Raw genomic sequence first — 22,342 nt, 5'->3', positions numbered from 1 at the left:
ATAAATCACATTGGACACATGCAGGTTTGCTGTGCGAATCAAGAGACATTTACCAATGGGTCCATCATAGAAGAGGCCTTCACTAAGGGGAAACCTAATGGCAGTTATTACATTAAAACCAGGCAAAAGCATGTAGATTAAATATAGATTTCTCCCAAGCCCCTAGCCATGCTAAACTAAGGATATGGTTAAAATGGTTGGTAAAATATTTATGCCATTATCTTTATGACCAGAGCTCAAGAAATAAAACAGTATAGGCTAAGCCCTTTGGTCCCTGAGACGAGACAGACAAGACTGACAAAGAAACAGGATATCTTCCCATGTCTTGTATCTCTTCCTGGAGAAGAGGGCACAGGTGAGGGATCACGGGCACATGGGAAACAAGGCATGGAGTCTGGCCAAGAATCAGAGCCACAAGCTTAAGGAACCAGCTAAGAAGTCTAGAGGGGAAATCTATCACTTGCTTTCAAAAAAATCCATGCCATGTTTTTCAAGTACCAGCTTTTATGGCCTCACATCGTCTTCAGTGGCTACCCTGGTGCTGAAATTACAGGGCTGCTCATATTGACTTCCTTCCGGCTGTGAATTTCCATGAGGGTGTGTGCGGTGCGGCTGGATAGGAGTGTCAGTACAGAAGTTTGGGGTGGGGAAAAAGAGTAAGAAGGCATTGATTAATTTAAATTGCTGACGTAATCCTAGTAAAGTTGAACAGAGTTACGCAGAACATAAAAGAATCTGCCAAAAAGCAATGTTTTAGCACATTCTGATCATGAGGATAGATTGCTATTACTACATTAAAGTGTAAAGCAAAGTTGGATTTAATTTTTCCTTTTAAGTATAGGGGGGATAGAGAAACTGAAAAGATGTAGCAAAACAAAATCCCATTTTAACAATTTAAAAGGAGTGGTTGGGGGGTGCGTATTATCTCAGTGGTAGAGTCCATGCTTAGCATGCATGAGGTCCTGGGTTCAATACCCAGTACCTCCATTAAAATGAAAGAATGAATGAATGAATAAACATAATTACCCCCCCAAAAGAATATTGAAAAAAATATATAAAAGAAATGGCAAGGTAAACGTGGTTTACCAATCTTCAGCGTAGAGGTTTTGTGCTTTTTTTTTTTTTTTTTTGGTGGGGGGAGGTAATTATGTTTGTTTATTTTTAGAGGAGGCACTGGGGATTGAACCCAGGACCTCGTGTATGCTAAGCATGCACTCTACCGCTGAGCTATACCCTCCCCCCAGTTTTGTGCTTTCTAACCTACTGGTAATGACATAACGGGGGATGGGGGGGCCCTGTCACTTTACTCCTGTGGTTATTTAAGTGGTAAATAACAAATCTTAACAAAGTTTTTAGGCTAATTTGTATTTAATATTTTTCTGAAGCGAGATGTGATGGGAGTTTTACCTTTTTTGTCTATAATACAACAGCTAAGGAAAGTGCTTTCTTCTTTTCTAAAACCATGGACTAGCTCTGCCCTCTATAAATGTATTCCACAGATAAACTCAAATACAAACCAGGTTACTCATTTTAAGTAATTAGAAGAGCAAAAGATGTGAAACCAACTTAACATCCATCAATACATAACTGGTTCAATAAATTAAAGTACACAGCCCAGCAGTGGGGAAAAAAGAACAGATATGAGTAGGTTCTGGGGAACACAGAATCTGCTTGAAAGGAATACAAGAGACTGGAAATGGAAACACTGGTTCCCTCTGGGCAGAGGAGTAAGTTGACGAGCCAAAGGGGTGGATGTTAGAACTCTGTGTATGCTGAACGCTGGGAAGGGATTATGGACAGAAAGAATACAAAATGACTAGCAGGAAGACACGTTTCTTTGTTACACCTCTGTGGCTTCATGCATGGCCTTTTCTGATCTCCATCCCTGCACCACCTCCAATCAGAGAATCTCACTGGCGGCTCCCAATCCTGGGCCCAACCCAGCTGGCTGAGGAGGCTGCTTCCTCTGCACATCAATGTGCAGTGAACCACTTCTTGGCTCAAGCATCCAGAGGAAGGAATGCTTGCTGCATCAGAGCCATGACTTTCTTCTCCAGCCTAAAGAAGCAGTAAAGGCTTGTCCCATCCAAGAAGGCAAGAGAATTCCAGTCTATGTCCACAGAAACTACCAAGAAACCAGAACTGGCAACGTGGAAAGGCAAGCGTTTATGACCCTCTCAGACACATACAAGCACTTGTCAAATGTGAAGGATAATGTACATAATGTCTAGAAACAGTTATTATTATTAGGCAGTGGTGTTTCTAGACTTCATGGACACCCCGTGTATTTATTCTTTTCTACTCGACTGCCTTCCCTGGTAACCATAATTCATGTTCCTCTTTATCAGATACACATCAGAAGTCAGCAGCACTTCCCTCCTTTATCACAAAAGAAAACAAAAATTTTAAAAAAGAACCTTATTTGGAATGGAAAGAGCCCGACTGCACTGTCAGCAATGACTAGGATACTATTTATTACTAGGCGACTAAATTTATCGTCTTTGAAGAATGCTGAGAAAGGAAGAAACGTCTTCCTGGGTGGTTAAAGGATGTGTGGGTTCTGAGAGCCGCCTGGAAAGCTTAAGAGGCTAAAAGCACAGAGCATCATAGGTGTGGCGCATCGCAGCACACAGAACCGGTAACGTGTCTGCAAGAAGGACCTGATTTCTTCCCAAAGAATGAAAGTGATCATTCAGGTCTTCAGGCTCCGACAGCTACAGAGGTGACATTAAAGGCCATTATCAGCAGTCAACACAACAGTCAGTGTCCTTTTTTCTCCCCCCTGTTTTCAGAAATCCATTCTAATCCAACCCATGGGGCAACTTATAAACCTGTGATATTTACATATATCCTATCACTTGTTCCTTAGCCCTTTAGGTAAATATAAACCCTAAAGATCAGCTACAGAAAATATTTTTATTAGGAGACAAATCTTTTTGAGTTCTTTAGCTCTTACTAAACAGTAAATAATTTAGCTCTTACTAAATACTAAATTTCATTAAAATATCACTTCATTTTTAAACACAGATGTGAAATTCTGTCAGAGCTCCCTAAGGTTAATGATAAATTGAAACAATCATGAGGCCATTAACTTCTGCCACATAAGTCTTAAGCAGGACACGTTAAGTCTTCTCAGCACCTTTTCCCTAAACCCCGAAAGTAGAGGAAAGTGGCAGGTGACTCCTGATGGGAACTGAACAATTGTTTCCTCTCATTCAGAAACCGTGTGCCGAAGCCACTCACACTCTTCACTCTCCACGGCTGCGTAATTGCCAACTTCTTTAAAGCTGATGTTTCCCAGGTGGAGAATTCCCGCCACTATCTGCAGCACCAGTGCCTGCTCCTCCGCGAAGATGCCAATCACGTTCATCGCGTGCTGGAAGGGAAAGAGAAGTGAGCCTGCCATGTCGGTCCCCAGCTCTACCAGTGCATCATAAAGAAGCCAAAGCTGGGAGCACCATTCTATGCGCTAGATGGAATGCTGCCCAACTCATGAACCACCGAATAAAGCCAAACAGATCTTCCAAAAAAAAAAAAAAAAGCCAAAGCTTAGACTGGGTTGTGCAGTCATGCGTGGCTTCATCTGCAACGGCAGCCGGAAGTCCCTGGAAGACACGTTCATTGACCAAAGCCCTCTCACACATTCTTGTCCAGTCTCAAAGTCATGCTAGAAAGGCAGTTCTGTCTTTAAACAGAGCATATAATCTTCCAGGAATACAGGCAAGAAAGCTCTGGAGGAAAGATACTCACACGGAGCAGCGGCTGTGCAGTCGACAAGTCTGTTCCCGTCCCTCAATTGTCCTCTGGTTGCCACCCCTCTCCCTCTAAGGGCACTGATGTCCCTTTCCAGCTACTCCAGATAGACTCAGAGATCTTTCCCTTCACTGGGAGGGCTGAGAATAGATTATACTTGCAGAAGGGTCTTGATTAAAAATCTCTAGGAAAACATCATTAGAAAAGTCTTGTATCTGAGGTCCATGAAATTCAATAAAAGGAGTTAAGATGCCTGGGCCTTAGATACGCATAACCTAAGAGACCTGTCCTCTAGGACCAATGCAGACCAAGTTTCATTTTTTCCTCCCAGCTCCTTTGAGGCCATGTGGGCTCTTAATGACATCTTTCCTGGCACCCAGGACTGTCTGTCCCTTTCAAGCACAATGTCAGGTCCCCATCAAACCGTACCTCCAGCTGCCCATTCAAGGTCTCCCACGTGGTTCTGGACCTGGGCTGAAGGACGAGCCAGGCTGGTACCTGACTCCAAGGGCAGTGGTGATGCAGCACTTTGAGGTTAAGTGAGTGCCGAGCCCACCTCCAGGAAGTTCTAGATTGACTTTGTAAGTTGTTTCCCTGAGGATGTGAACCCTCAGTAATCTACCTGGATTCACCCCCATGAACCATAACAAACATACAATGTGAAAAGTGTGGTGGAGAGGCTCGCCCTCTGATCTGTATGATGCAGAGGGAAAGAAAGTGGGTGGGGAAAAGGCTGAAGTTGTTCTAGGGTTGCTAAGCCTGATTAAGGAAATGAGAGCACTTTTTGCTTTGCCTTTCTATGGAAACAGTACCACAATTGTGTGAGCCATTGGCAAACCGATGTGGTGAATGCATTACCCACAGTAGTTTTTATCTCCTGTTAATCAGAGCTCCAGTGGGGGGGCAGGGGCGGGTAATGATGAATCCACTTTTCTCACCCATTCTGCATCATTAGGTGGTCCTCCGGCAACTGGGCACATGGCTATTTAAGGGTGTTTAAACATGTGGTTTCAGGAACTGGAGTGCTTCCAGCAGAATGAGGTGGAACTTGCAGACTGCTCCTTGCTTTGTTAACCTCCCCTGCCCTTTCTACCACAGGCAACGCCCAGGCTGCCAGCACTCACCAGAGTTTCCTGAAACTCCCTCCTGTCGTCAATGCCATCCACCTTAAAGGACCCAGAGAGGCTCAGGTAGTAATAATAATCCATGCTGGTGATGCCCAGGCCGTGCTTCTGCTCTGCGGATGCGCCCTCGATGAGCTGAGCAAGAGAAAGGGGTGTGTGCTTGACGTAGCCCATGGAGCGGTCAAAGGTCCCACACGGTTCCTGCACCACCACCCCCGGAGCCCAAGTGATGGGATTTTCTCTCCCTACTTCCTAAACTGATGGGGGGTCCCTGCCTCTGAAATACTAAGGGGCTTCAGACTATGGGCTCTGTGTGTAGTAGCCCCCAGTCGCCTCTGCAAATTCGAGTTCTTAACTTTGATTAGATCTGCAAGAGCTGCAAATTTTCCCTTGCCCAATAAACGGAACTGCACAGTTACAACAGTGAGGTCCCTGGGAAATGTGGAAAGCAAGCCAGATTCTAATTACTTTGTTCCTTCTCAACTTGCAGGTGGCTTTTTAAAGTGCAGCTAGACCCTCGAGGCTTCTCACTGCAGGATGCATGGTAAAGAACAGCGCCAGGTCCCATCCCTTGGGTTTCTGTTCTGTCTCTGGTATTTGCCTTAGTTCTCGGCAAGACCCTGTGAGTTGTGCCGGAAAAGGTTCAAGAATCAATTCTTGAGGTGGAGGTCGGGCTGGGGAATGGATTTGTAGTGTCGGCTGATTTTCACAGTGTAAATACTCCTACAATGAGTGATTTCAAGCTACCAAGTACTGTCACTGAAGGAGGAGATGCACACAGCCCTGGCAAGCCAGCTCCAGCACACCACTGGCTCCACCCCAACCGAATTTAGCCACTGTCCACACTTCTCCATCTTGGTCAACTTCCTCATGTCATCCTAGCTCCACATCCTTAAAACAGGGAACCTCATCTCCATTACTAAGAAGTTCTAGGTCATCCCATAACATCAAGGTTCCCTTAATTTTTCCCCTCTGTCTCCTCAAAATCCTTTTGTACCACTCTCTTCCTTCTTTTTCTTCTGGTTTTCTGCCTCCTCCCCCCTTTTTGGTCTAAGAACTTCCACAACCTCTTTCTCAGTCTTCTCACCACCCACATCATAGGGCCCCCTCAGCTGAACCTTCAAACACCCCTTTGTCTAATTCTCTCCCATCTACAAAGGCATTTTACACTCATGTCTCACGACTGTCTTATCTGTGTTCTGTAGCGCTGCCCACTGTGACCCTTTCTTGTCAATAAAAGTGATGTTCCCTTCAAAAAAAAAAAAAAAGGCTCTTTGCCTTCTTTAGAAACTTTCTCCTTGACTCTGAAATTCTTCATGCTTCAAAATTGACTTCCTCCTCTGGCTTCTTTCTCCCCTCACCATTCTGATCAAATAACTCTCATGACTACTTTCCAGTGGCTAAAACCAGCTGAAACTCTTGGTTCCCCAGGCCCCCTGCCCCATCCTTTGATCCTGCCCCTCAGCCCCCCAAGCTTCCCCTGGCTTTGATGACCCTGCAGGATCTTGGCTTTCCTCCTCCGACCACACCCCTGGCTCCTCAGTGCCTCCCTCATCCTACAGACAGTCCCCAGGTCCCTATGTCCCATGTCGGCATGGTCTTTCTCCCCACGCTCACTCCCACAAGAGTCCCATCTACTTCACAGCTTGGACTGTTACTTTTATGTCAGAACCTACAACTCCATCTTCCCCTGAGCTCATCACTTTCCCAGTCTCTAGTCTGGGGCTTTCCAACTTGTGGGCAGAGGATTCTGGAGGGGAATGGGGCTGGCATTTATCGAAAGGTGGATTCAGAAAATAATCATAAACTTCTTTCTAGTGCTCAATAAATAATATACCATGTGTGAGAACATGAAATTGCTTTTCAAACATCTGTACATGTTGCTTTGATTAATACAATTAAAAGCATTACTGAATTGACAGAAGCTTTTGGTCATTTACGTATACCATTCAAACAACCAGTGCTAACCAGAAGAATTCTTTGCCATCACCTAAAATGTCTATGTAATTGAAAAGACTGAATGTGAGCTACCAACACAGCTTAACTCCCTTCAGATCCAAGGATCTTCAAACAAAAAAATAAAACAAAAAACAGTGGCAGGCCATTCTTCAAAGAAAATCTAATGTGGATCCCCAATATATGAAGTACTAATACATAAATCCATACATTAAAAAATTGTTTATGGTTTCTCTCTCTCTCTCTCTCTCTCTCTCTATATATATATATTTTAATGGAGGTACTCGGGACTGAACCAAGGACTCCGTGCATGCTAAGCATGCACTCTACCACTGAGCTATTTATTATTCTCCACCCATTATATTTTTTAAATACTTAAAATCATTTTAAAAAAAAGTTGAATTAGATACTTCCTAAAGCCCAGAACACAATTTAAAAGCATCCTGCACACCACTCTAGTCCCAAACTCTCCCTGGCTTTTGAGAGTCTAAGTAAAATCTTTTTGACCTTGAAGTGATTATTTCTCTTTAAGGAAAATTTTAAATGGGGAGAAGGAATAAGGAAGCAGGAAAGAAATAATATAAAGGAAAACCTGGTAAAATATGTGAAAACTCCGCTCTCCAGGGTTCCTCATCACCACCCTAGATTTTTCCAGAAGGAAGTTGGAGATCTTTCCACCATCTGGTTCTCCACCTGGACTGAACTGGATTTCAAAGTATTTTCCCTGCAAGAAAATTAGGTATTTCCTTCAATGGTTGGTGAACAAAAACATGATGTTCCAAACGGGCTTTTGGGTACAGGATATAATTCAAGGAAATTCATTAATGAAAGATATGTTCTAAATTATTCCCAATTCTGGTCTAGACTTCCTCACTGTTTCCTATCAGACAATAACATGTGCCTTTGTCCAATCACACAGTTCTGTGTTGAGACAGAGAATCTGCCATTCTAACCCAACTAAATAAGGACAAGCTATATTCCTTCCCATCTTCCCCCAAGAGGCGCTTGCCTGCGAAACCGGAAGTTGTAAAGAATAGGTCAGAAAATCACGCAGTGCCCTTGATCTAACAAGAGTGAACTCTATCAGCCTCTTTCAGAGGAAGCAAGTTTTCCCTCTGGCAGACTTATTTCAATGACTTGGAGCAAAAGCAATCCCTTTTTACCTCTGGAGCATCTAAAATGCTTACCTAAAATAAAAAAGCTTGCTTATAAAGTTCCTTTCAGCTAGCTGTGGGTGTGGGGATTTTTGTTACTGTTGTTAACATTTCCTTTTAAATGACTGCTAATAAGGAACAAAAGAGAATAAAGCCCTGGAGGGTAGCTGAAAAAGATGTCCAGATTGTTGAGTAAATGAAGTGGTTTTTGTTTTTTTTTTTTAAACTACAATCTAATTTCTCTCCAGTCCTCAGAAAGGTCCAGGAAGGTAAATTTAAACGAAGAAAAAGATGAGAATGTGACTTTTAGGGAGTAGTGTGGCTGAGAGTCAAAAACTGTGCAGCATGCCCAGCCTAACTTCATTCACATTTAATATTTTTATTTTTTGTAATGAAAACATTTTTAAAGTTTAAGTTATTAATTTATTTTTAATTTTTTAATTCTTAAAATTATTTTAATTTTTTTACATTAAATATTTTTTAAATGTGTATGCTGATGAAATCCACCATCTCAGGGCTGAAGCGTGCCAAACCACAGGTCTCTGACTAGAACCATAAACTCACTGCATGTTGCTCCTACTGCCTACAGCACTCAGTACCTGCTGTGTTCCTGCTAAGTTACTTGCCAACTCCAGGTATCCAAAAGGCTATAAAAGAAGGCGACGGTCTAACCATCTATTTGTCTTAATCTGATGATTCCTCCTTCTCCCTCTCCCAAAAAAAAACCCCAAGACAAACACCCAGGAGAGGAGCACCAGACACAGAGAAGGACCACAAACCACTGCTGTCCCGAATTACAGTGGTTTGTGAGAAGAGTTTGCTGAACAAGTTCTCCTGCTTCCTACCACGGCCATCCTTCCCCTTGGGGCGTGTTCCGAAGGGACTCACTGTGTCCATTTGTGTACAACCCCACCATCCCACTGTCATTTCCCATCAATCTAGGGATGGAAACAAAACAAAACAGGACGTCAAATCCAGGAGAGGCAGATTTGGTAAATGGCAAACTCTCAGGTCCCTCTGAAAATGGTTCAGAACCATGGCTGCCTGTTACAAAGACCTGGGGAGCCTTCAAGAAATGCTGCCTGGTGCCATCCAAACAAGGAAATCAGTCGCTAGGGACTGGCACCCAGAAGGAATACATGTACGTAAGTATATTATAACTGAAAGATAATGCTGTACACCAGAAATTGACACATGGCAACTGAGTATAGGTCAATCAACAAACAAACAAGGGCAACAACAAAACAAACAAAGAAAGCTTGGGTGATTTTTACATGTGGCCAAGTTCGAGAACCGTGGCTCTAATGTACCTGAAATGCTAATCCACAACTCAAAATTGTAGTATAAAAGCGAAAGCCCCTAAAGAGAGATCAGGAAGTTTAGCTTTGTCATAAAGCAGCCTGGGAGAAAGAGGAAATTGTAAAAAGAGAGGATGTGGCACTTCCATAAGTAAATGGAAGGACACTTTGACTCTGGGTAATATCTTCTTTCTTAAGCCCGGTGCTACAGACACCGATGTTCATTGTACTGTTTTTAAATGGTGATGGAAATATTTCATATATTTCGTAAAGCTTGAAAGAGTTTGTAAGCATGAATTTTTAAGATTGACACTACGTACCCATTTTTAAAAGTGAAATTACCCATTATTTCACCTTGATGCCACTTCCACCCTCCTACTGAATAACCCCTATAACAGTATACCGAAACTCTGACTTACGGACACCTTAATTATGTTTTACATAATGTGCATTTTTATATAAAAAGGGATTATATTGTAGATATTGTTCTCTTAACTTTTTTAAAAATTTAATAATATATCAAGGATATCTTTTAAAATAAATCATTATTAACAGGGAACTTGGCTATTATACCCTAAGAGTAATGTTGGGTCAAAGACAATGAGTATTTGAAGTTTTGATGAGAATTGTCAAATTGCTGTCCTAGGGAAATAGTAGCTTTTCTTGAGTATTATCCGCCTCCTTAATGTTTGCTTATGTGAGACAGAAAATGATACATGGTTTTAGCTTATATTTCTTTCATTATTGGTTAGAACATCTTTTGAGGCCCCATCAGACTCCTCTCTGTGTGCACATGTGCAAGTATGTATGTTTGGATGTGGGTGTGCATGCGTGTGTGTGTGTGCGTGTGTGTGAATTGCCTGTCTATACTTTTTCCCATCTTTTTATCAGGGTTGTGTGAAATTCTGTCATCAGAAAAATAAAAAATACTGGGTATTTCTGTTTTGCTTTACAAAAATGGACCGAAGTAGCCTCCTTGTCCAAGGATAATTTATACTGCAAAAATCAAGAAAAATATTGATTTTGTTATTTTTCTGCTCTCTAAGGAAGGCAAAAGAGGGGGAATGCGTAGCTAGAGAGTTGAATTTGGTCAAGTTTTTACAAGGCAGACTGAGATTGACAATCGGGGAAGAAAAAGTCAAGCAAGGCAGACTGAGATTGACAATCGGGGAAGAAAAAGTCAAGCGAAAAATTCATTCACATCTTCTTTCCCGTTTCATTATCTAGAAACTTCAAGATAACACAACCCAGCAGAAAAATATGCAAGATGAATACATAAGTAAATAATCTGAATAATATTGAGCAGTGAAGAAACTGAGGGCAATTCTGATGGATTAAACTCACCAGGGAACTTAACAACTGCTGCCTGAGAACCTAGTAAGAATCCTCTTGGAAACAGAAGCTTCCTTCCAAAACAGAAGGGGGAAAAAGAAATCATTTTTCTCCAAGATTCCCACTTATTTATTTTAAAATGGTCCAGAATCCGCCTCACAGATGGCTCCCTAAATGCTTTACTGCCAGACATGATCTATGGTTGAGATAAGATATAAAATTTACATAATCAAAGCTACTGGGCAAACACTCATTTCTTTGCAAACGTGGCTTTTTGTCAAGGGGAATATATTCACATCCATCCTTGCCAGACTTCCAATCAAAACGTAGACAGAGGCATTCATGTCAAGGCATTTGGCTGATATTTTCATTACCCTGGGTAAGCGGACCAGTTAGGAGGCAATCTGGAGGCCAAGCCCAGCCACTTTGGGAGGTTATTATGTCACGTGAATACGTACAGAACACACACACAAGGCCAAGGGGGTGGGGTAGACAGCCGTTCCCTCTACTGACAGAGAAGAGAAAGTTTCTCTCCAAGGTGCTGGATCAAAGCGCTCCCTTCAGTGTCCAAAACCCAAGTTCCAGGAAGCAAAGCAAGGTGACAGGACCCAGGGTCTAGTCTACTCAGTTCCTGGTCTGGGAAAGAAAGCCTCTTCTCCCTCCAGGGCCCAGAGCGAACTCCTCCAAGACCAGAGCGGACACTTCACTCTCCTTAGGAAGGCAGCGCAAGTTGAGAACTGTTTTCAAAAACTATCTTATTGACATCCCCAAGGTTCAAAAATAACTTGAGTCAAAGGGCACACTGAAGCCTGACAGCCCACTGCTAGAGAAAATGAAGAAAAGGTTGAAGAGGTGGCCCCTGATGATGTGTGGAAAGCCCCCGTCTCCTCGGGGACACAGAACTTAGACTAGACTGTCAACATCATCAGTCAGGTGACATCCGCCATCAGAGGACACAGACTCACAAATCGGCTGGAGTTGTTGTTCCGGACCGTCTTGGCGTTCCCGAAGGCCTCCAGCAGCGGGTTGGACTGCAGGATGATGTCCTTGACATGCTGTCACGGCAAACCGAGCAGAGGTTAATCAAGAAGATGCGAACATCTGCCCTGCAATGTAAAGCCAGGCTCTCCCCGAGGACCTGGTTTCTGAATGCGGTGAAGGTGACAGGCCTCACATCCACGCCCCTGGAGTTTTGGGAGAATTTACTCTTCCTACTCAACAGCCCCAATGCTGTTTGTGTGTTCCCATCTTCCAATTCCCTTGACTCCATGCAGGAGTCCCTGGACCCGGGACGCCACTGTAAAGCAGGATCTACAAACGGTCCCAGGCTGGGTTTCCAAGTTGGATGCTGCAGCTTTACCCTCTGCTCCCCAGGGGACCGGGAACCACGGCAGGAGGGGCATCTCCCTGGGTTCTGACCGGAGTCTTTCCTATCACTACTCTGGCTCTACCCACCTACTGCACCCCCACACACCCCTTCACTGCAAGGGAGAGGTACCTTCAGAGAAATTAAACAGTTTCTCCTTCCCAAACAAGGTTACAGACATGGAGTCTTAGGCTTCCCAAGCTTTATCGTGCATGAATCACCCGGGAATCTTGTTCAAATGCAGGTGCTGAGTCAGTAGGTCTGAGGCGGGGGTCTGAGAGTCTGCATTTCAAACCAGCTCCCTGGTGTTGCTGGCTTACCAGCATGGGGCCCCAGTGGAGCAATGCTGGGTCAACACTGGGTTGTGTGGAAGGACTACTGGCCTACTGGAGGGGCAGAATTTGGCTTTCAAACACCCCAATTCGGTGTCAGACTGCAAAGTGTGCAAAACATCCCATGGGCAAGACAGCTCAACAGACAGGAGTTGATGTTGGAGAGGACTTTTGACTAGTGAGTCATTCCTTGTACTTCTAATTATTCACATGCTATGGTTAAACAGGCTCCAGAAATAACAAGTCTCTGGCTTGTGCTCTTCAGCTACTGACTCATTTCAAGCCAAGAGCTCTGTATCATTGTCCTCATAGGAAAACAGGAAGAGAAAAATCAACATTAAATGTCTGCAGTCTGGTCGCCGTCTGTAGCAAATAGACTAGATTAAGGCACTGACTACTAATTGACTATGTAACAGCCCAAGTGCTCCTCGGACACCCTTCTGAACACCGAGAAGAGGAATGAGAAGTGGAATTCCATCAACCGGGCACATGTTGTTAGCGGAGGCACGAAAAGCTAATTATGGGTGGTCCCTCTGTGGAGTCTGCTCCAGAGCTTAGAAAGATACTTCTACACGGCTTATTCTCCTTTCAAAACTCATGGATTTATGTAACATTTGCTTTTCTTTATAAAATTAATTTTAACTTTGTGGGTCTACACTAATCTTGTACACTTGCTATTTGGGACCAGGCATTCCTACACCACTTGTCAACACTCAGCGTCTTGTTGAGATAGAACAAAAGGAAGGCTCTTCCTTGTCTCTTCCCTTCTTTAATTACTGACTTTTCAACTGAGACTCTTTATGCACGCATCCATCCCTCCATCCACCATCAAGACTTCCAAAAGAATTTCGCGGCATGTGGCAAGCATACATGCGGAAGAGAGAAAGAGCAAATCAAAGGAGCAGCTCCCACACAAAACAGCAGCCTGGATTCCTGGCTCCACGTCAGTCTTCTAGGGATGGAGTGTGATCACACAAATGGAGAAAAGCAAGCGGACTGGACCACACCAATCTAAGTTCTACAGCTGCACTCACAGTGCAACATGGTGGCTGCTAAGCACATGCAGCACATCCCAGCCGAGACGAGCTTTAAGTAACACTGGATTCCCAAGATTTAGGACCAAAGAGAATATAAAATATCTCATTAATTGATTAATGATTATATGCTGAAATAATATTTTGGATATACGGGAGTAAATATATTTTAAAAGGTTAATTTCATGTGCTTCTTTTTACTTTTTTTTTTTAATATGACTACTGAAAACTCGGAAGTTATGCATGTGACATGCACCATCTTTCTACTGGATGGTGCTACACTAGATCTTCCTTTCATTGGGTAAAGGCAGCCCCCTAAGTCCCTTCCACTCTACATAAGGAATTCTGGACTCTGCCTTAAGCTTTCTCATCCCCCAGGACATGATGGAGCACCACTGATTGAGGAGACAGAGCCATAATAAAGAGAAGACTGATGTGTCATTTTTTTAAGTTAACAGCTGACTACAGCAGTAACATCACTTCTTAGATGATTCTAATTAAAAACTTAATCTTTAGGGGGAAATCTGTCTTGGATCGTGATTTCTAACAATAATAATAATAATAAAAAGTTCCCAGCTGTCCGTGCCAGTGATGAACACGAGTTTGGGCAGCCCCCTGTGGACCTTACCCCTCCATCACGATCAACTATTGCTCTTTGGGGAGGAGCTTCACCCATTTCGGCTGATGCTGATTCTGCAACCACAATGAGTAAAACTAAAGACAGATGACGCTGTGTCTACCGCTTTCTTCCTCTTGAATCTGCCCCTTCTCTGCCCATACTGTATTTCCCTCCTTTTTCCTTTCTTTCTCTCCTGTGTCCTCATTCTTTGGGTCTCCCCACTTTCCTTAACACTCTAATTCTTCATTCTTCCCTTCTCTGTTTTCCTTTTTCTCTCTATTTTTAAAATACATTTTTTAAAGTTTTTGTAAATTTTTTGAATTTGCTATTTATTCACATAGTTCAAGACATAAAAGTTTCACAAGGGTGTACACAGAGTCCCAGCCTCCCAGGTTCCTCCCTGAAGACATCATTGTTATTAGTTTCTTGTGTAGCCCTCCAGAGCTGTCACACATATCCAAACAAATACAAGCATTATAAATATACGTTCTCTTTTTCCTCAAATGGCAGCACATAATAGACAATGTTCTGAACCTTGCTTTTTGGACTTCATGACATAGCTTAGAGATCAATTCCTATTAGGACACAAAGCTTCATTGTTTATGGCTGTGTAATATTCTAGTCTATTATAAACCATAAATTATTTCACCAGTCACCGACTGATGAACATTTAAGCTGTCTCCAGCCTTCTACATTATCAAAAATGCCACATCAAAGAACCTTACACATGAATCACTTCGCATCCATTTAGCCCACCTAAAGGATAAATTCTCTTCAGCAGAACTGATGAGTCAAAGAGTGTATGCAAATAGATTTGATAGATTTTGCTAAAATGCCCTCCATAGAAGTGTGCTAATTCATGCTCCTACCAATAACGTATGAGAGGGACTATGTCCCTATATTTTTACCAACAAAACACGACAAAAATTGACGTCACTCCGAGAGTTAAGAAACAGTTCTTCAATGTAGTTTTAAGTTGTATTTCTCTTATTAGCTAGGGATGAGCGTATTTTCATGCTTTATGAGTCATTTCTATTTCTTTTTCTATGAGATGGCTTTCATGCTCTTTATTTTCCTTTTGGATTTGAGAACTTTTCATTGATTGTATATAATACTCATTAGATATTAGGCATCTTCATGTCATAATTCTCTAATGTGCTATTTCTCTGCAGACTTCAAGTTTCTTGGTTATAAAACCAGTGTCTTCTCTGTGGAAGAAAAATTTTTTCTTAAACAGTAAACGCAGGGGAGGGTATAACTCAAATGGCAGAGCATATGCTTAGCATGCACAAGGTCCTGGGTTCAATCCCCAGTACCTCCTCTGAATATAAATAAACAAACCTAGTTACCTCTCCTTCATAAAACAAAACAAAAAAACCAAAACAGCAAATGGAGCCTCTCCTTTCACAAAGTACAAAATCTCAGGAAGAGCCACAGCATGAACTCACCTGGACCTTGGGGCCTCCCCCAGACACTCTGGAGATGTAACTCATGATGTATTTGGCAGCCACCGTCTTTCCAGCACCACTCTCACCGCTGAGGAAAGAAAGACAAAAATACCCAGCCATGAAGCAGTTCCCGACCAGCTCCCTCCTCCCCTCTAAAAAGATGCTGCCCCCCCACCCCCAATAAAACAGAAAACAAGCAGAGAGGAATTCAGTTAAAAAAAAAAAAAAAGCACAATACTAGTGAGAAAGTTACATCACAACAGGACAGGTCACCCCCACGACTTGTATGATGACTATTAACGTGGTGTGTGGGCCAGGGTCCTGATAATCATCGCTGTGCACAGGACAATTAGGCATTTTAAATGCCTGATAAAGGGGAAAGGATCAGGAATAGTACAGAACACCAGAACGATAAGAGTGTACAGATTACAACTGACATGAAGATTGTAAACATGGGGGGGGAAGCATATAAAGTAATGTTAAGTGAAATAAATCAGATTCAAATGACGTATAAAACAGGGTTTCAAAACGGTAAAGAAAAAAAAATCACATAAGAAAAAAAAACAGAACTACCACAAAAATATTAGCAGAGGTTTTGGTAAAGGAAAAGATACCACGGAGACTTCTTTTGGTTTATTATTTTCCAAACTTTAGAAAAAAAAAAAAAAGGAAAGAAAGAAAGAAAGAAGAAAAAGAAAAAAGAAAAAAAGAAAGAAAAAGTAGGCGCTCTCAGGTTTCAAACCATATACCCAGAACTGATGTAAGCAAGTTTATTTTAGAAGTTCTAAAATTAAATGATGAGGTAGTATTAACCACATCCTGAAAAACAAAGACAACTTCCGTTTGGTGGCCTTACTGCATGGGGAAAGCCTTTTGTTAACAGCATACACTTGTATCTTCAAAATGCCCATTTCTTCCTTCAAAATCCCCTTCGACTGATGATGACCTCAGTTCAAAACATGCTTGAGTCAAGTCAGATTTCTTATTTGTCTAACGATAGCCTTTGTGTTACCATGATGGAATTAATTAGATGAAAGGAATGTGAGGCATGTAAAATAATGGTGGAATTTAATATGACAATTCAGGCTGCTGTGAGTTCATGAGACAGTATTTTTGTTTGCTATTGGGGATCAAAAATTTGGGGGTGCAGAGCAACTGTTCTTCTATGAACACCCAAACTAGTGAACTATTACCTATTGCTTGGGTACTCAAGAAAAGAGGAAACACTTGTTTAGGGTCCAACCAAGCCAGGTGGCCCCCTACCACCAAAATGAAACTGACATAAATTTGGAAATAGTTAGATATTTCAAAACAAAACAAAAAAGGATGAAAGCAGCCATCATAGCAAAACTCAGAACTTTGTTGAATTTCACTGAACTAAGCCGCTAGATGTTTAATTAGAGAGATGATGGGGAAGAATGAGGGAACCGGATTCTGTGAGGGCCTCTAAAGGTCTGAATCCATCTATTCAACTCATTCACCCACCTGGTCCTCAGCTCCCGACTCCCAGGTCACATGAATAGGGAACCCAAACTGACATAAGATACAGCAACAAGTTGAAAGCCAGTGAGTCTGGGATGGTGTGTCACACTGTTTACAGAGGACATGCTTAATCACAAGCACAAGTAGGCAGAGTAAATATTTCACTTTCACGAGGACGTTAACTGTTCAAACGGTCCATGTCATCAGATGATTTATAAGCTAGATCAGTCCAGGGTCAAAATATGCCCCCTCCCTCATTTGAAGCGTAGGTTTTGTCAACAATGAAACTCCACTGTATAATGTTGTAAATAATGTGAACGTTCAAGAACACTGGAAAGTCCAAGGCTACCATGGTACAACCACCGAATATAATATTCCACGGACACGGAAAATAATCAGAAAACCACGTGGCAACATAAAGACAATGCAGTTAAGTTTAAGTGGCAACGTAAGCAGAAGACATTGTACCTGTAACCTGATTACAATTATGCAAAAATAACTGCATGGAAAGAGAAATGAAACAAGGAAAAAGAAATTATTTCTGACTTGTTGAGGGGCTGGTATATGGATGATTCTTGTTTCTTTTGATGTGATTTCTCTTATGTTTAAAATTTTGAGAGAGGCAAGTACGCATATATTTCAGATTTTTAAAAACAGCATTTCCAGAAAAAGCGGGATCTCACATCATAATGATAATCAACACTGATCAGTTTCTCTAAATTATTACATTTATCGTGAGTAAACAACTTTTATATTTAGAATTCCTTAGAGAAAGCTATGTGTGTGTGAAAGAGAAAAGAAAAAACAACAAAGCCTATTAGACTTATTAAATAAAAGTATAGTGATGCCCCCATCGTATCTTTGGTTAACAGTGTGATCAGGCATAAAATAATTTGTGTCTTCTGTTGGAAGCAAAAAAAAGAGAAAAGAATAATAATGGAAAGCAGTTCATTTCATGTATTAAAATAAGTATGCCAGGTCCAATAATAGGACATCCACGTTCTCGGTAACTGATATTTTTCAGAAGAGTTAAAATAATTAGTTCTGGCTGCATATTGATCAGAATTTTCATTTCTTGGTTTCAATTTACAGACACTTAAAAAGAAGTTTTATTGATCCGAGGCCGGTAATTTGCTCAGAATATGGTACAAGAATGGAATGGTACATATTGAGGCTTACAGTATATATAGCCATAATTATACTGGCCCTTTCAGGATGAGGGGAGAAAAAGACTTTCTCCCCCTGGACTAAAACCCAAGTTAAATGAATGTGAAGGTATCAGACAGATTATACAGCACAGCTAAAATTATTTGCTTTGCATCTCTCAGCAGTCACAGCAATTTGTTTTGCTTATTGTTACAGGCAGCCTTTCTTAATTTGATTGCCTTCACTTGACTTCTAATGTGGACCAAAAAATACTCTACAAGTGTATGCACCTTCCAATTGGAAAAACGCCCCAGTGGTCCCTCAATTCAGCAGCCCATCAGAATCAACAAAGTACTTTAAAAAATGCCTACGTTTGGGCCCGTCTTCAGCCTTGCTGAATGTCAGTCTCCAAGGACAGGTCCTAGAAGTAAGGATTTGTAATCAGCTCCCAGCACTCACATAGCCGGCTGGGAACACGCTAAGTACATTTAAAATAGTCAGGACAGACTTCATAGGAAAGATCAATTCAAATAGGAAATAACGCAATGTTTCTGTGTGCATTAGTTATACAAATGGAAACACAGGCTAACATTTCAAAGAAATGGAAAGAATGTTCTGGGGGGAAAAAAGCTATTTCCAATGATTCATTAATACTTGGATTCAAGGATTGTAATTGTTTTTCTTAGCCTGAAGAATGTTCCTCACTTAAAAATCAATAGTCTTTTCAATTCACTTCAATTGATTGTAGTAAATGTAAAAATATTTCAGTCATATTTTGAGGGGGAGACAGCCCATAGGTGAAGTAGTGAACCAGCCACTCCTGTGGTTGCAAGATTCACCCATCTACTCCCACCTCCCCTTCTCAAAGTCTCAAAGTCTCAAAGTCTCAAAGTCTCTCTGCTGGTTCCCACCACAATAGCTCTTCTTCCCTTATAACTGACCAAGTTAATATAATTGAAATACTGCCTTTCCAACTTTGTATTTGTTTGTACTTTATTATTATCTTTTAAATGCTTAATATTCAATATTATATTAGTTTCAGTTGTACAGAATAATGATTCAGGTTTTTTGCAGATTATATTCCATTATAGGTTATTACAAGGTATTGGGTAGAAATTCCCTGTGCGACAGAGTAAATCCTTGTTGTTTATCTATTTTATGTATAGTAGTTTGTATCTGTTAATCCCATTCTCCTAATTTGTCCTGCTCCCCCTCCCTCTCCCCTGTTCACACTTTAGAAAGGATGAAAATTTTAAGCAAAAATTGTATGTGTGTTTGTTTACCTAGCGTTCATTGTCTAAGCACCTCCATGTGCCAAGCGCTAGGCTGGAGGCTGGAATGAGATGTGTCTCCTGCCCTGGAGACCCTTTAATAACACTGTGGGTTGGAGGAGGGAAATAGCTCAGTGATAGAGCACGCGCTTAGCATGCATGAGGTCCTGGGTTCAATCCCCAGTACCTCCAATTAAAAAAAAAATTTTTTTTAAAGATTCTCTAAAAAACAAACAAAAAAATTACCGTGGAGATATGGGTACAGTTTTAGGGATCCTTAAGTGTGTGTCAGGAAAACATTCCTTAAGGAAGTCACATTAGCTAAGTCAAGTCATACTAGTTAAGTCTCAACGCGATGGGTAAAGTTAGCCAGGTGAGGGGGGGTGAGGAGAGGTGCACACACGCACAAGCATCAGAGGGCAGCATTGCTGCCCAGAATGAATGACCAGGTAGACAATGAAGCTCCGAAAATTCCCACTGGGACCAATGCTTATCCTTTTCTGATATAGGGAAGGACATATTAGCATTGAAGTTGACTCTTGTTTCAAAAGGTATAAACCAAGGATAAAGAAATACAGAGATAGTTTAAAAACTTTTCTTTTAATTCTAGAGTTATAAAGATAAATATATTAGTGACTGAAAAAGAGTCCGGAAGACGAGAAATGACATCAATCCCAAAGGAAATCTGAAAGCAAACCAAAACTTTGCAGATGTGATCACTGTAGCATGCATCCAGTGAGTGGTTCAGGCACGCCAAGGACCGTTCTAAGGGCTTCCCGTGTATCAATTCTTTGATTTGAGTAATGGCCCTGTGAGGTAGGTTCTATTCTCATGCCCGACATTTGATGAAAAAGGCTATGGAACTTGCTCAGGGACACAGAGCTGGTGAACAGCATCACCAGGCAAGGACTTGAGACAGTCTAAATCAGGAGCCTGGGCTATACTGCTGCAGATGAAGATGTACATTTAAATGGTCAATTAAAGCCAACAGAGGTTCCTAAAGTAGCACCATGAATCGCACAGTTCACAGTATCATCCAACTTTGAGCTACTCCTGAGGCTTTACTCATACACACCCCTTTAAGTAAGGCTTCTGCCAAAAACCCCTATTATCTCACACACAGTTGGAACTAACAAAGAACAGCCTGCACCACTGTGATCACAAGACTAGACGGGATAGAGAATGAGGAACACATCAAAGCAGATTCCGGACAGCCTTCTCCAAAGACTCAATTCACACACGCCACACCCTTCCTGGCAGCCCTGCTGGATGTGGGGAAGAAGTAAGTCTGAAGGGACGCATCTCTGTTGCCCATCTGAAGGGTTCCAGGGCTGGAGAGAAGGCTCTGATCTGCCAGAGCCTGTGATGACACTGAAAAATAAAACCTCCAGGACACGCAACGGCTGAAGGAATAAAATACAAAACCACAGAGACATGTCGAAACTACCGAGTCAATGATAAAAATTCATTAACATAATGAGGAAAGTGTGAATAAGACCAAGAACTGTGATTTCTTCCAAATCAACTAGTATTATCAGGCAGACAAAATTTCCACCTACAACCGGCCAAGAAAATGGCCCCAGGGCGACGCTCATCCTGGCCCAGCCTGATGCAGTGGGAAGAACCCAGTGTTCAGTCTGAAGATCACATTTGAGCCACAGCTCAGCTACCTAATAGCTCTGTAATTCCTTTTACAGTTACTACCAAATATTTTACATCACTCCTTAGCAGTTGAAAAAAACATTGTTTCTGTGTATTTCCTCATACAACAGCTTTCCCTATATTCCTTTAAGGTATTCATCCCCATTTTGCAGATGAAGTGACTGAGGCGTGCAGCGGTCACACACTTTAGACAGAACAGAACAACAAGTCCACCCTGTGACTCAACCCCAGCGATCTTTCCACTGCACCACATGACCGTGGGTGGTAACAGATTATTAACCAGGCAACCCGCCACCTGTTGGCTCAAAGCAGCAGAGAAAAGTGGACTGAGACTAAAAGTGGAGCCAGGCAGCCTGGGCCTGGTGCATGGCTTTGCCACATTGTAAATGCGAGACGCTTAACATGTTTCATTACCTCTCTGGGGTAATGATCTACAAAAAAGGGCGTTTCCTGATCTGCGGGAAGGGGGGCAATACCTAGTTTACTAGGGTGTAAATTATACAAGTAAAAGACACTGAGACACAAAGCAAGTACTCAAAAAAGGGTTACATTATGATTATAGATAATATATTAATTAGCTAATGAGTCAGACTTCCTAAATAACACTCTTCAACACAGGCTAGTAGGTAAGATTTGCAGTGAGCTTGAGGGAAAAGAGTAGATTTGAGGCCCGGCTCTTCAAACCCACAGCCAGAGGGCAGTGGTCCCACAGACACCACTGTCAGGGGTGCGGGCTGACCGGGCCTCCCAACTCCAGGCCAGAGGGACAGGGAACCTCAAAGGATGCTGGTGCTGGGATAAACAAGAAACTGGGTGGACCACCAGAAACAGAAGAGTTCCAACGGTAATAACACAATACATCTTGAAATACATCAAAGACAGAAAGACAGCTTGAGAGTCCACCAAACACTCGAAGGTGCTGAGGCAGAGGGCAGAGGTAACACGCAAGCCAAACATGAGAAGTGCTCTGATTTTTTAAACTGTTTAGTCTTTAATCCTTACTACTGCAAATCTAAGGGATTCCGAATCCAAAATGTCTCATGACGCAGACAGTTCAGAAATCTTAGGTACAATCGTGACAACTATCTCCTTTTCCTCTACGATAATTCTCATATTTAGTCGGTCCCCAAATCCTATTGATGTGCCTTCAGAAGGCCTCACATGTCTTTATTTAGTTCTTAAAAATATTTATTCAGCACGTATTCAGGATACAGCCTACCAAGACTGCAGGACAGAGCATCGCACTCTTCAGAAAAACAGCTGCTGAACAATGTTTTAAGCAAAAAAAAATTAGACAACACATCAAACACGAGACTCTCGAATTGACATCACATTTTTTTTTTAAACCAGGATAGGATGGCAAGA

At 41.9% G+C, this 22,342-nt stretch overlaps 1 protein-coding gene across 1 annotated transcript in view; it reads right to left on the bottom strand.

Moving 5' to 3' along the window:
• MYO1E (myosin IE) overlaps positions 1-22,342 on the bottom strand; it is a 189,682-nt gene that overhangs the window by 71,665 nt on the left and 95,675 nt on the right. Inside the window, exons 5-9 of the mRNA XM_006210989.4 lie at positions 15,417-15,504; positions 11,583-11,672; positions 7,426-7,557; positions 4,878-5,012; positions 3,244-3,376 (exon numbers count right to left, since the gene is read on the bottom strand). Of these exons, the coding sequence (XP_006211051.1) occupies positions 3,244-3,376; positions 4,878-5,012; positions 7,426-7,557; positions 11,583-11,672; positions 15,417-15,504 (578 nt within the window). The remainder of the gene's footprint in view (positions 1-3,243; positions 3,377-4,877; positions 5,013-7,425; positions 7,558-11,582; positions 11,673-15,416; positions 15,505-22,342) is intronic.

This window comes from Vicugna pacos, chromosome 6 (assembly GCF_048564905.1).
Source record: "Vicugna pacos chromosome 6, VicPac4, whole genome shotgun sequence".
In the NCBI taxonomy this organism is placed as follows: domain Eukaryota; kingdom Metazoa; phylum Chordata; class Mammalia; order Artiodactyla; family Camelidae; genus Vicugna; species Vicugna pacos.
Note: the sequence above shows the minus strand (reverse complement) of the source record. Positions and strands in the feature narration are given on the sequence as shown.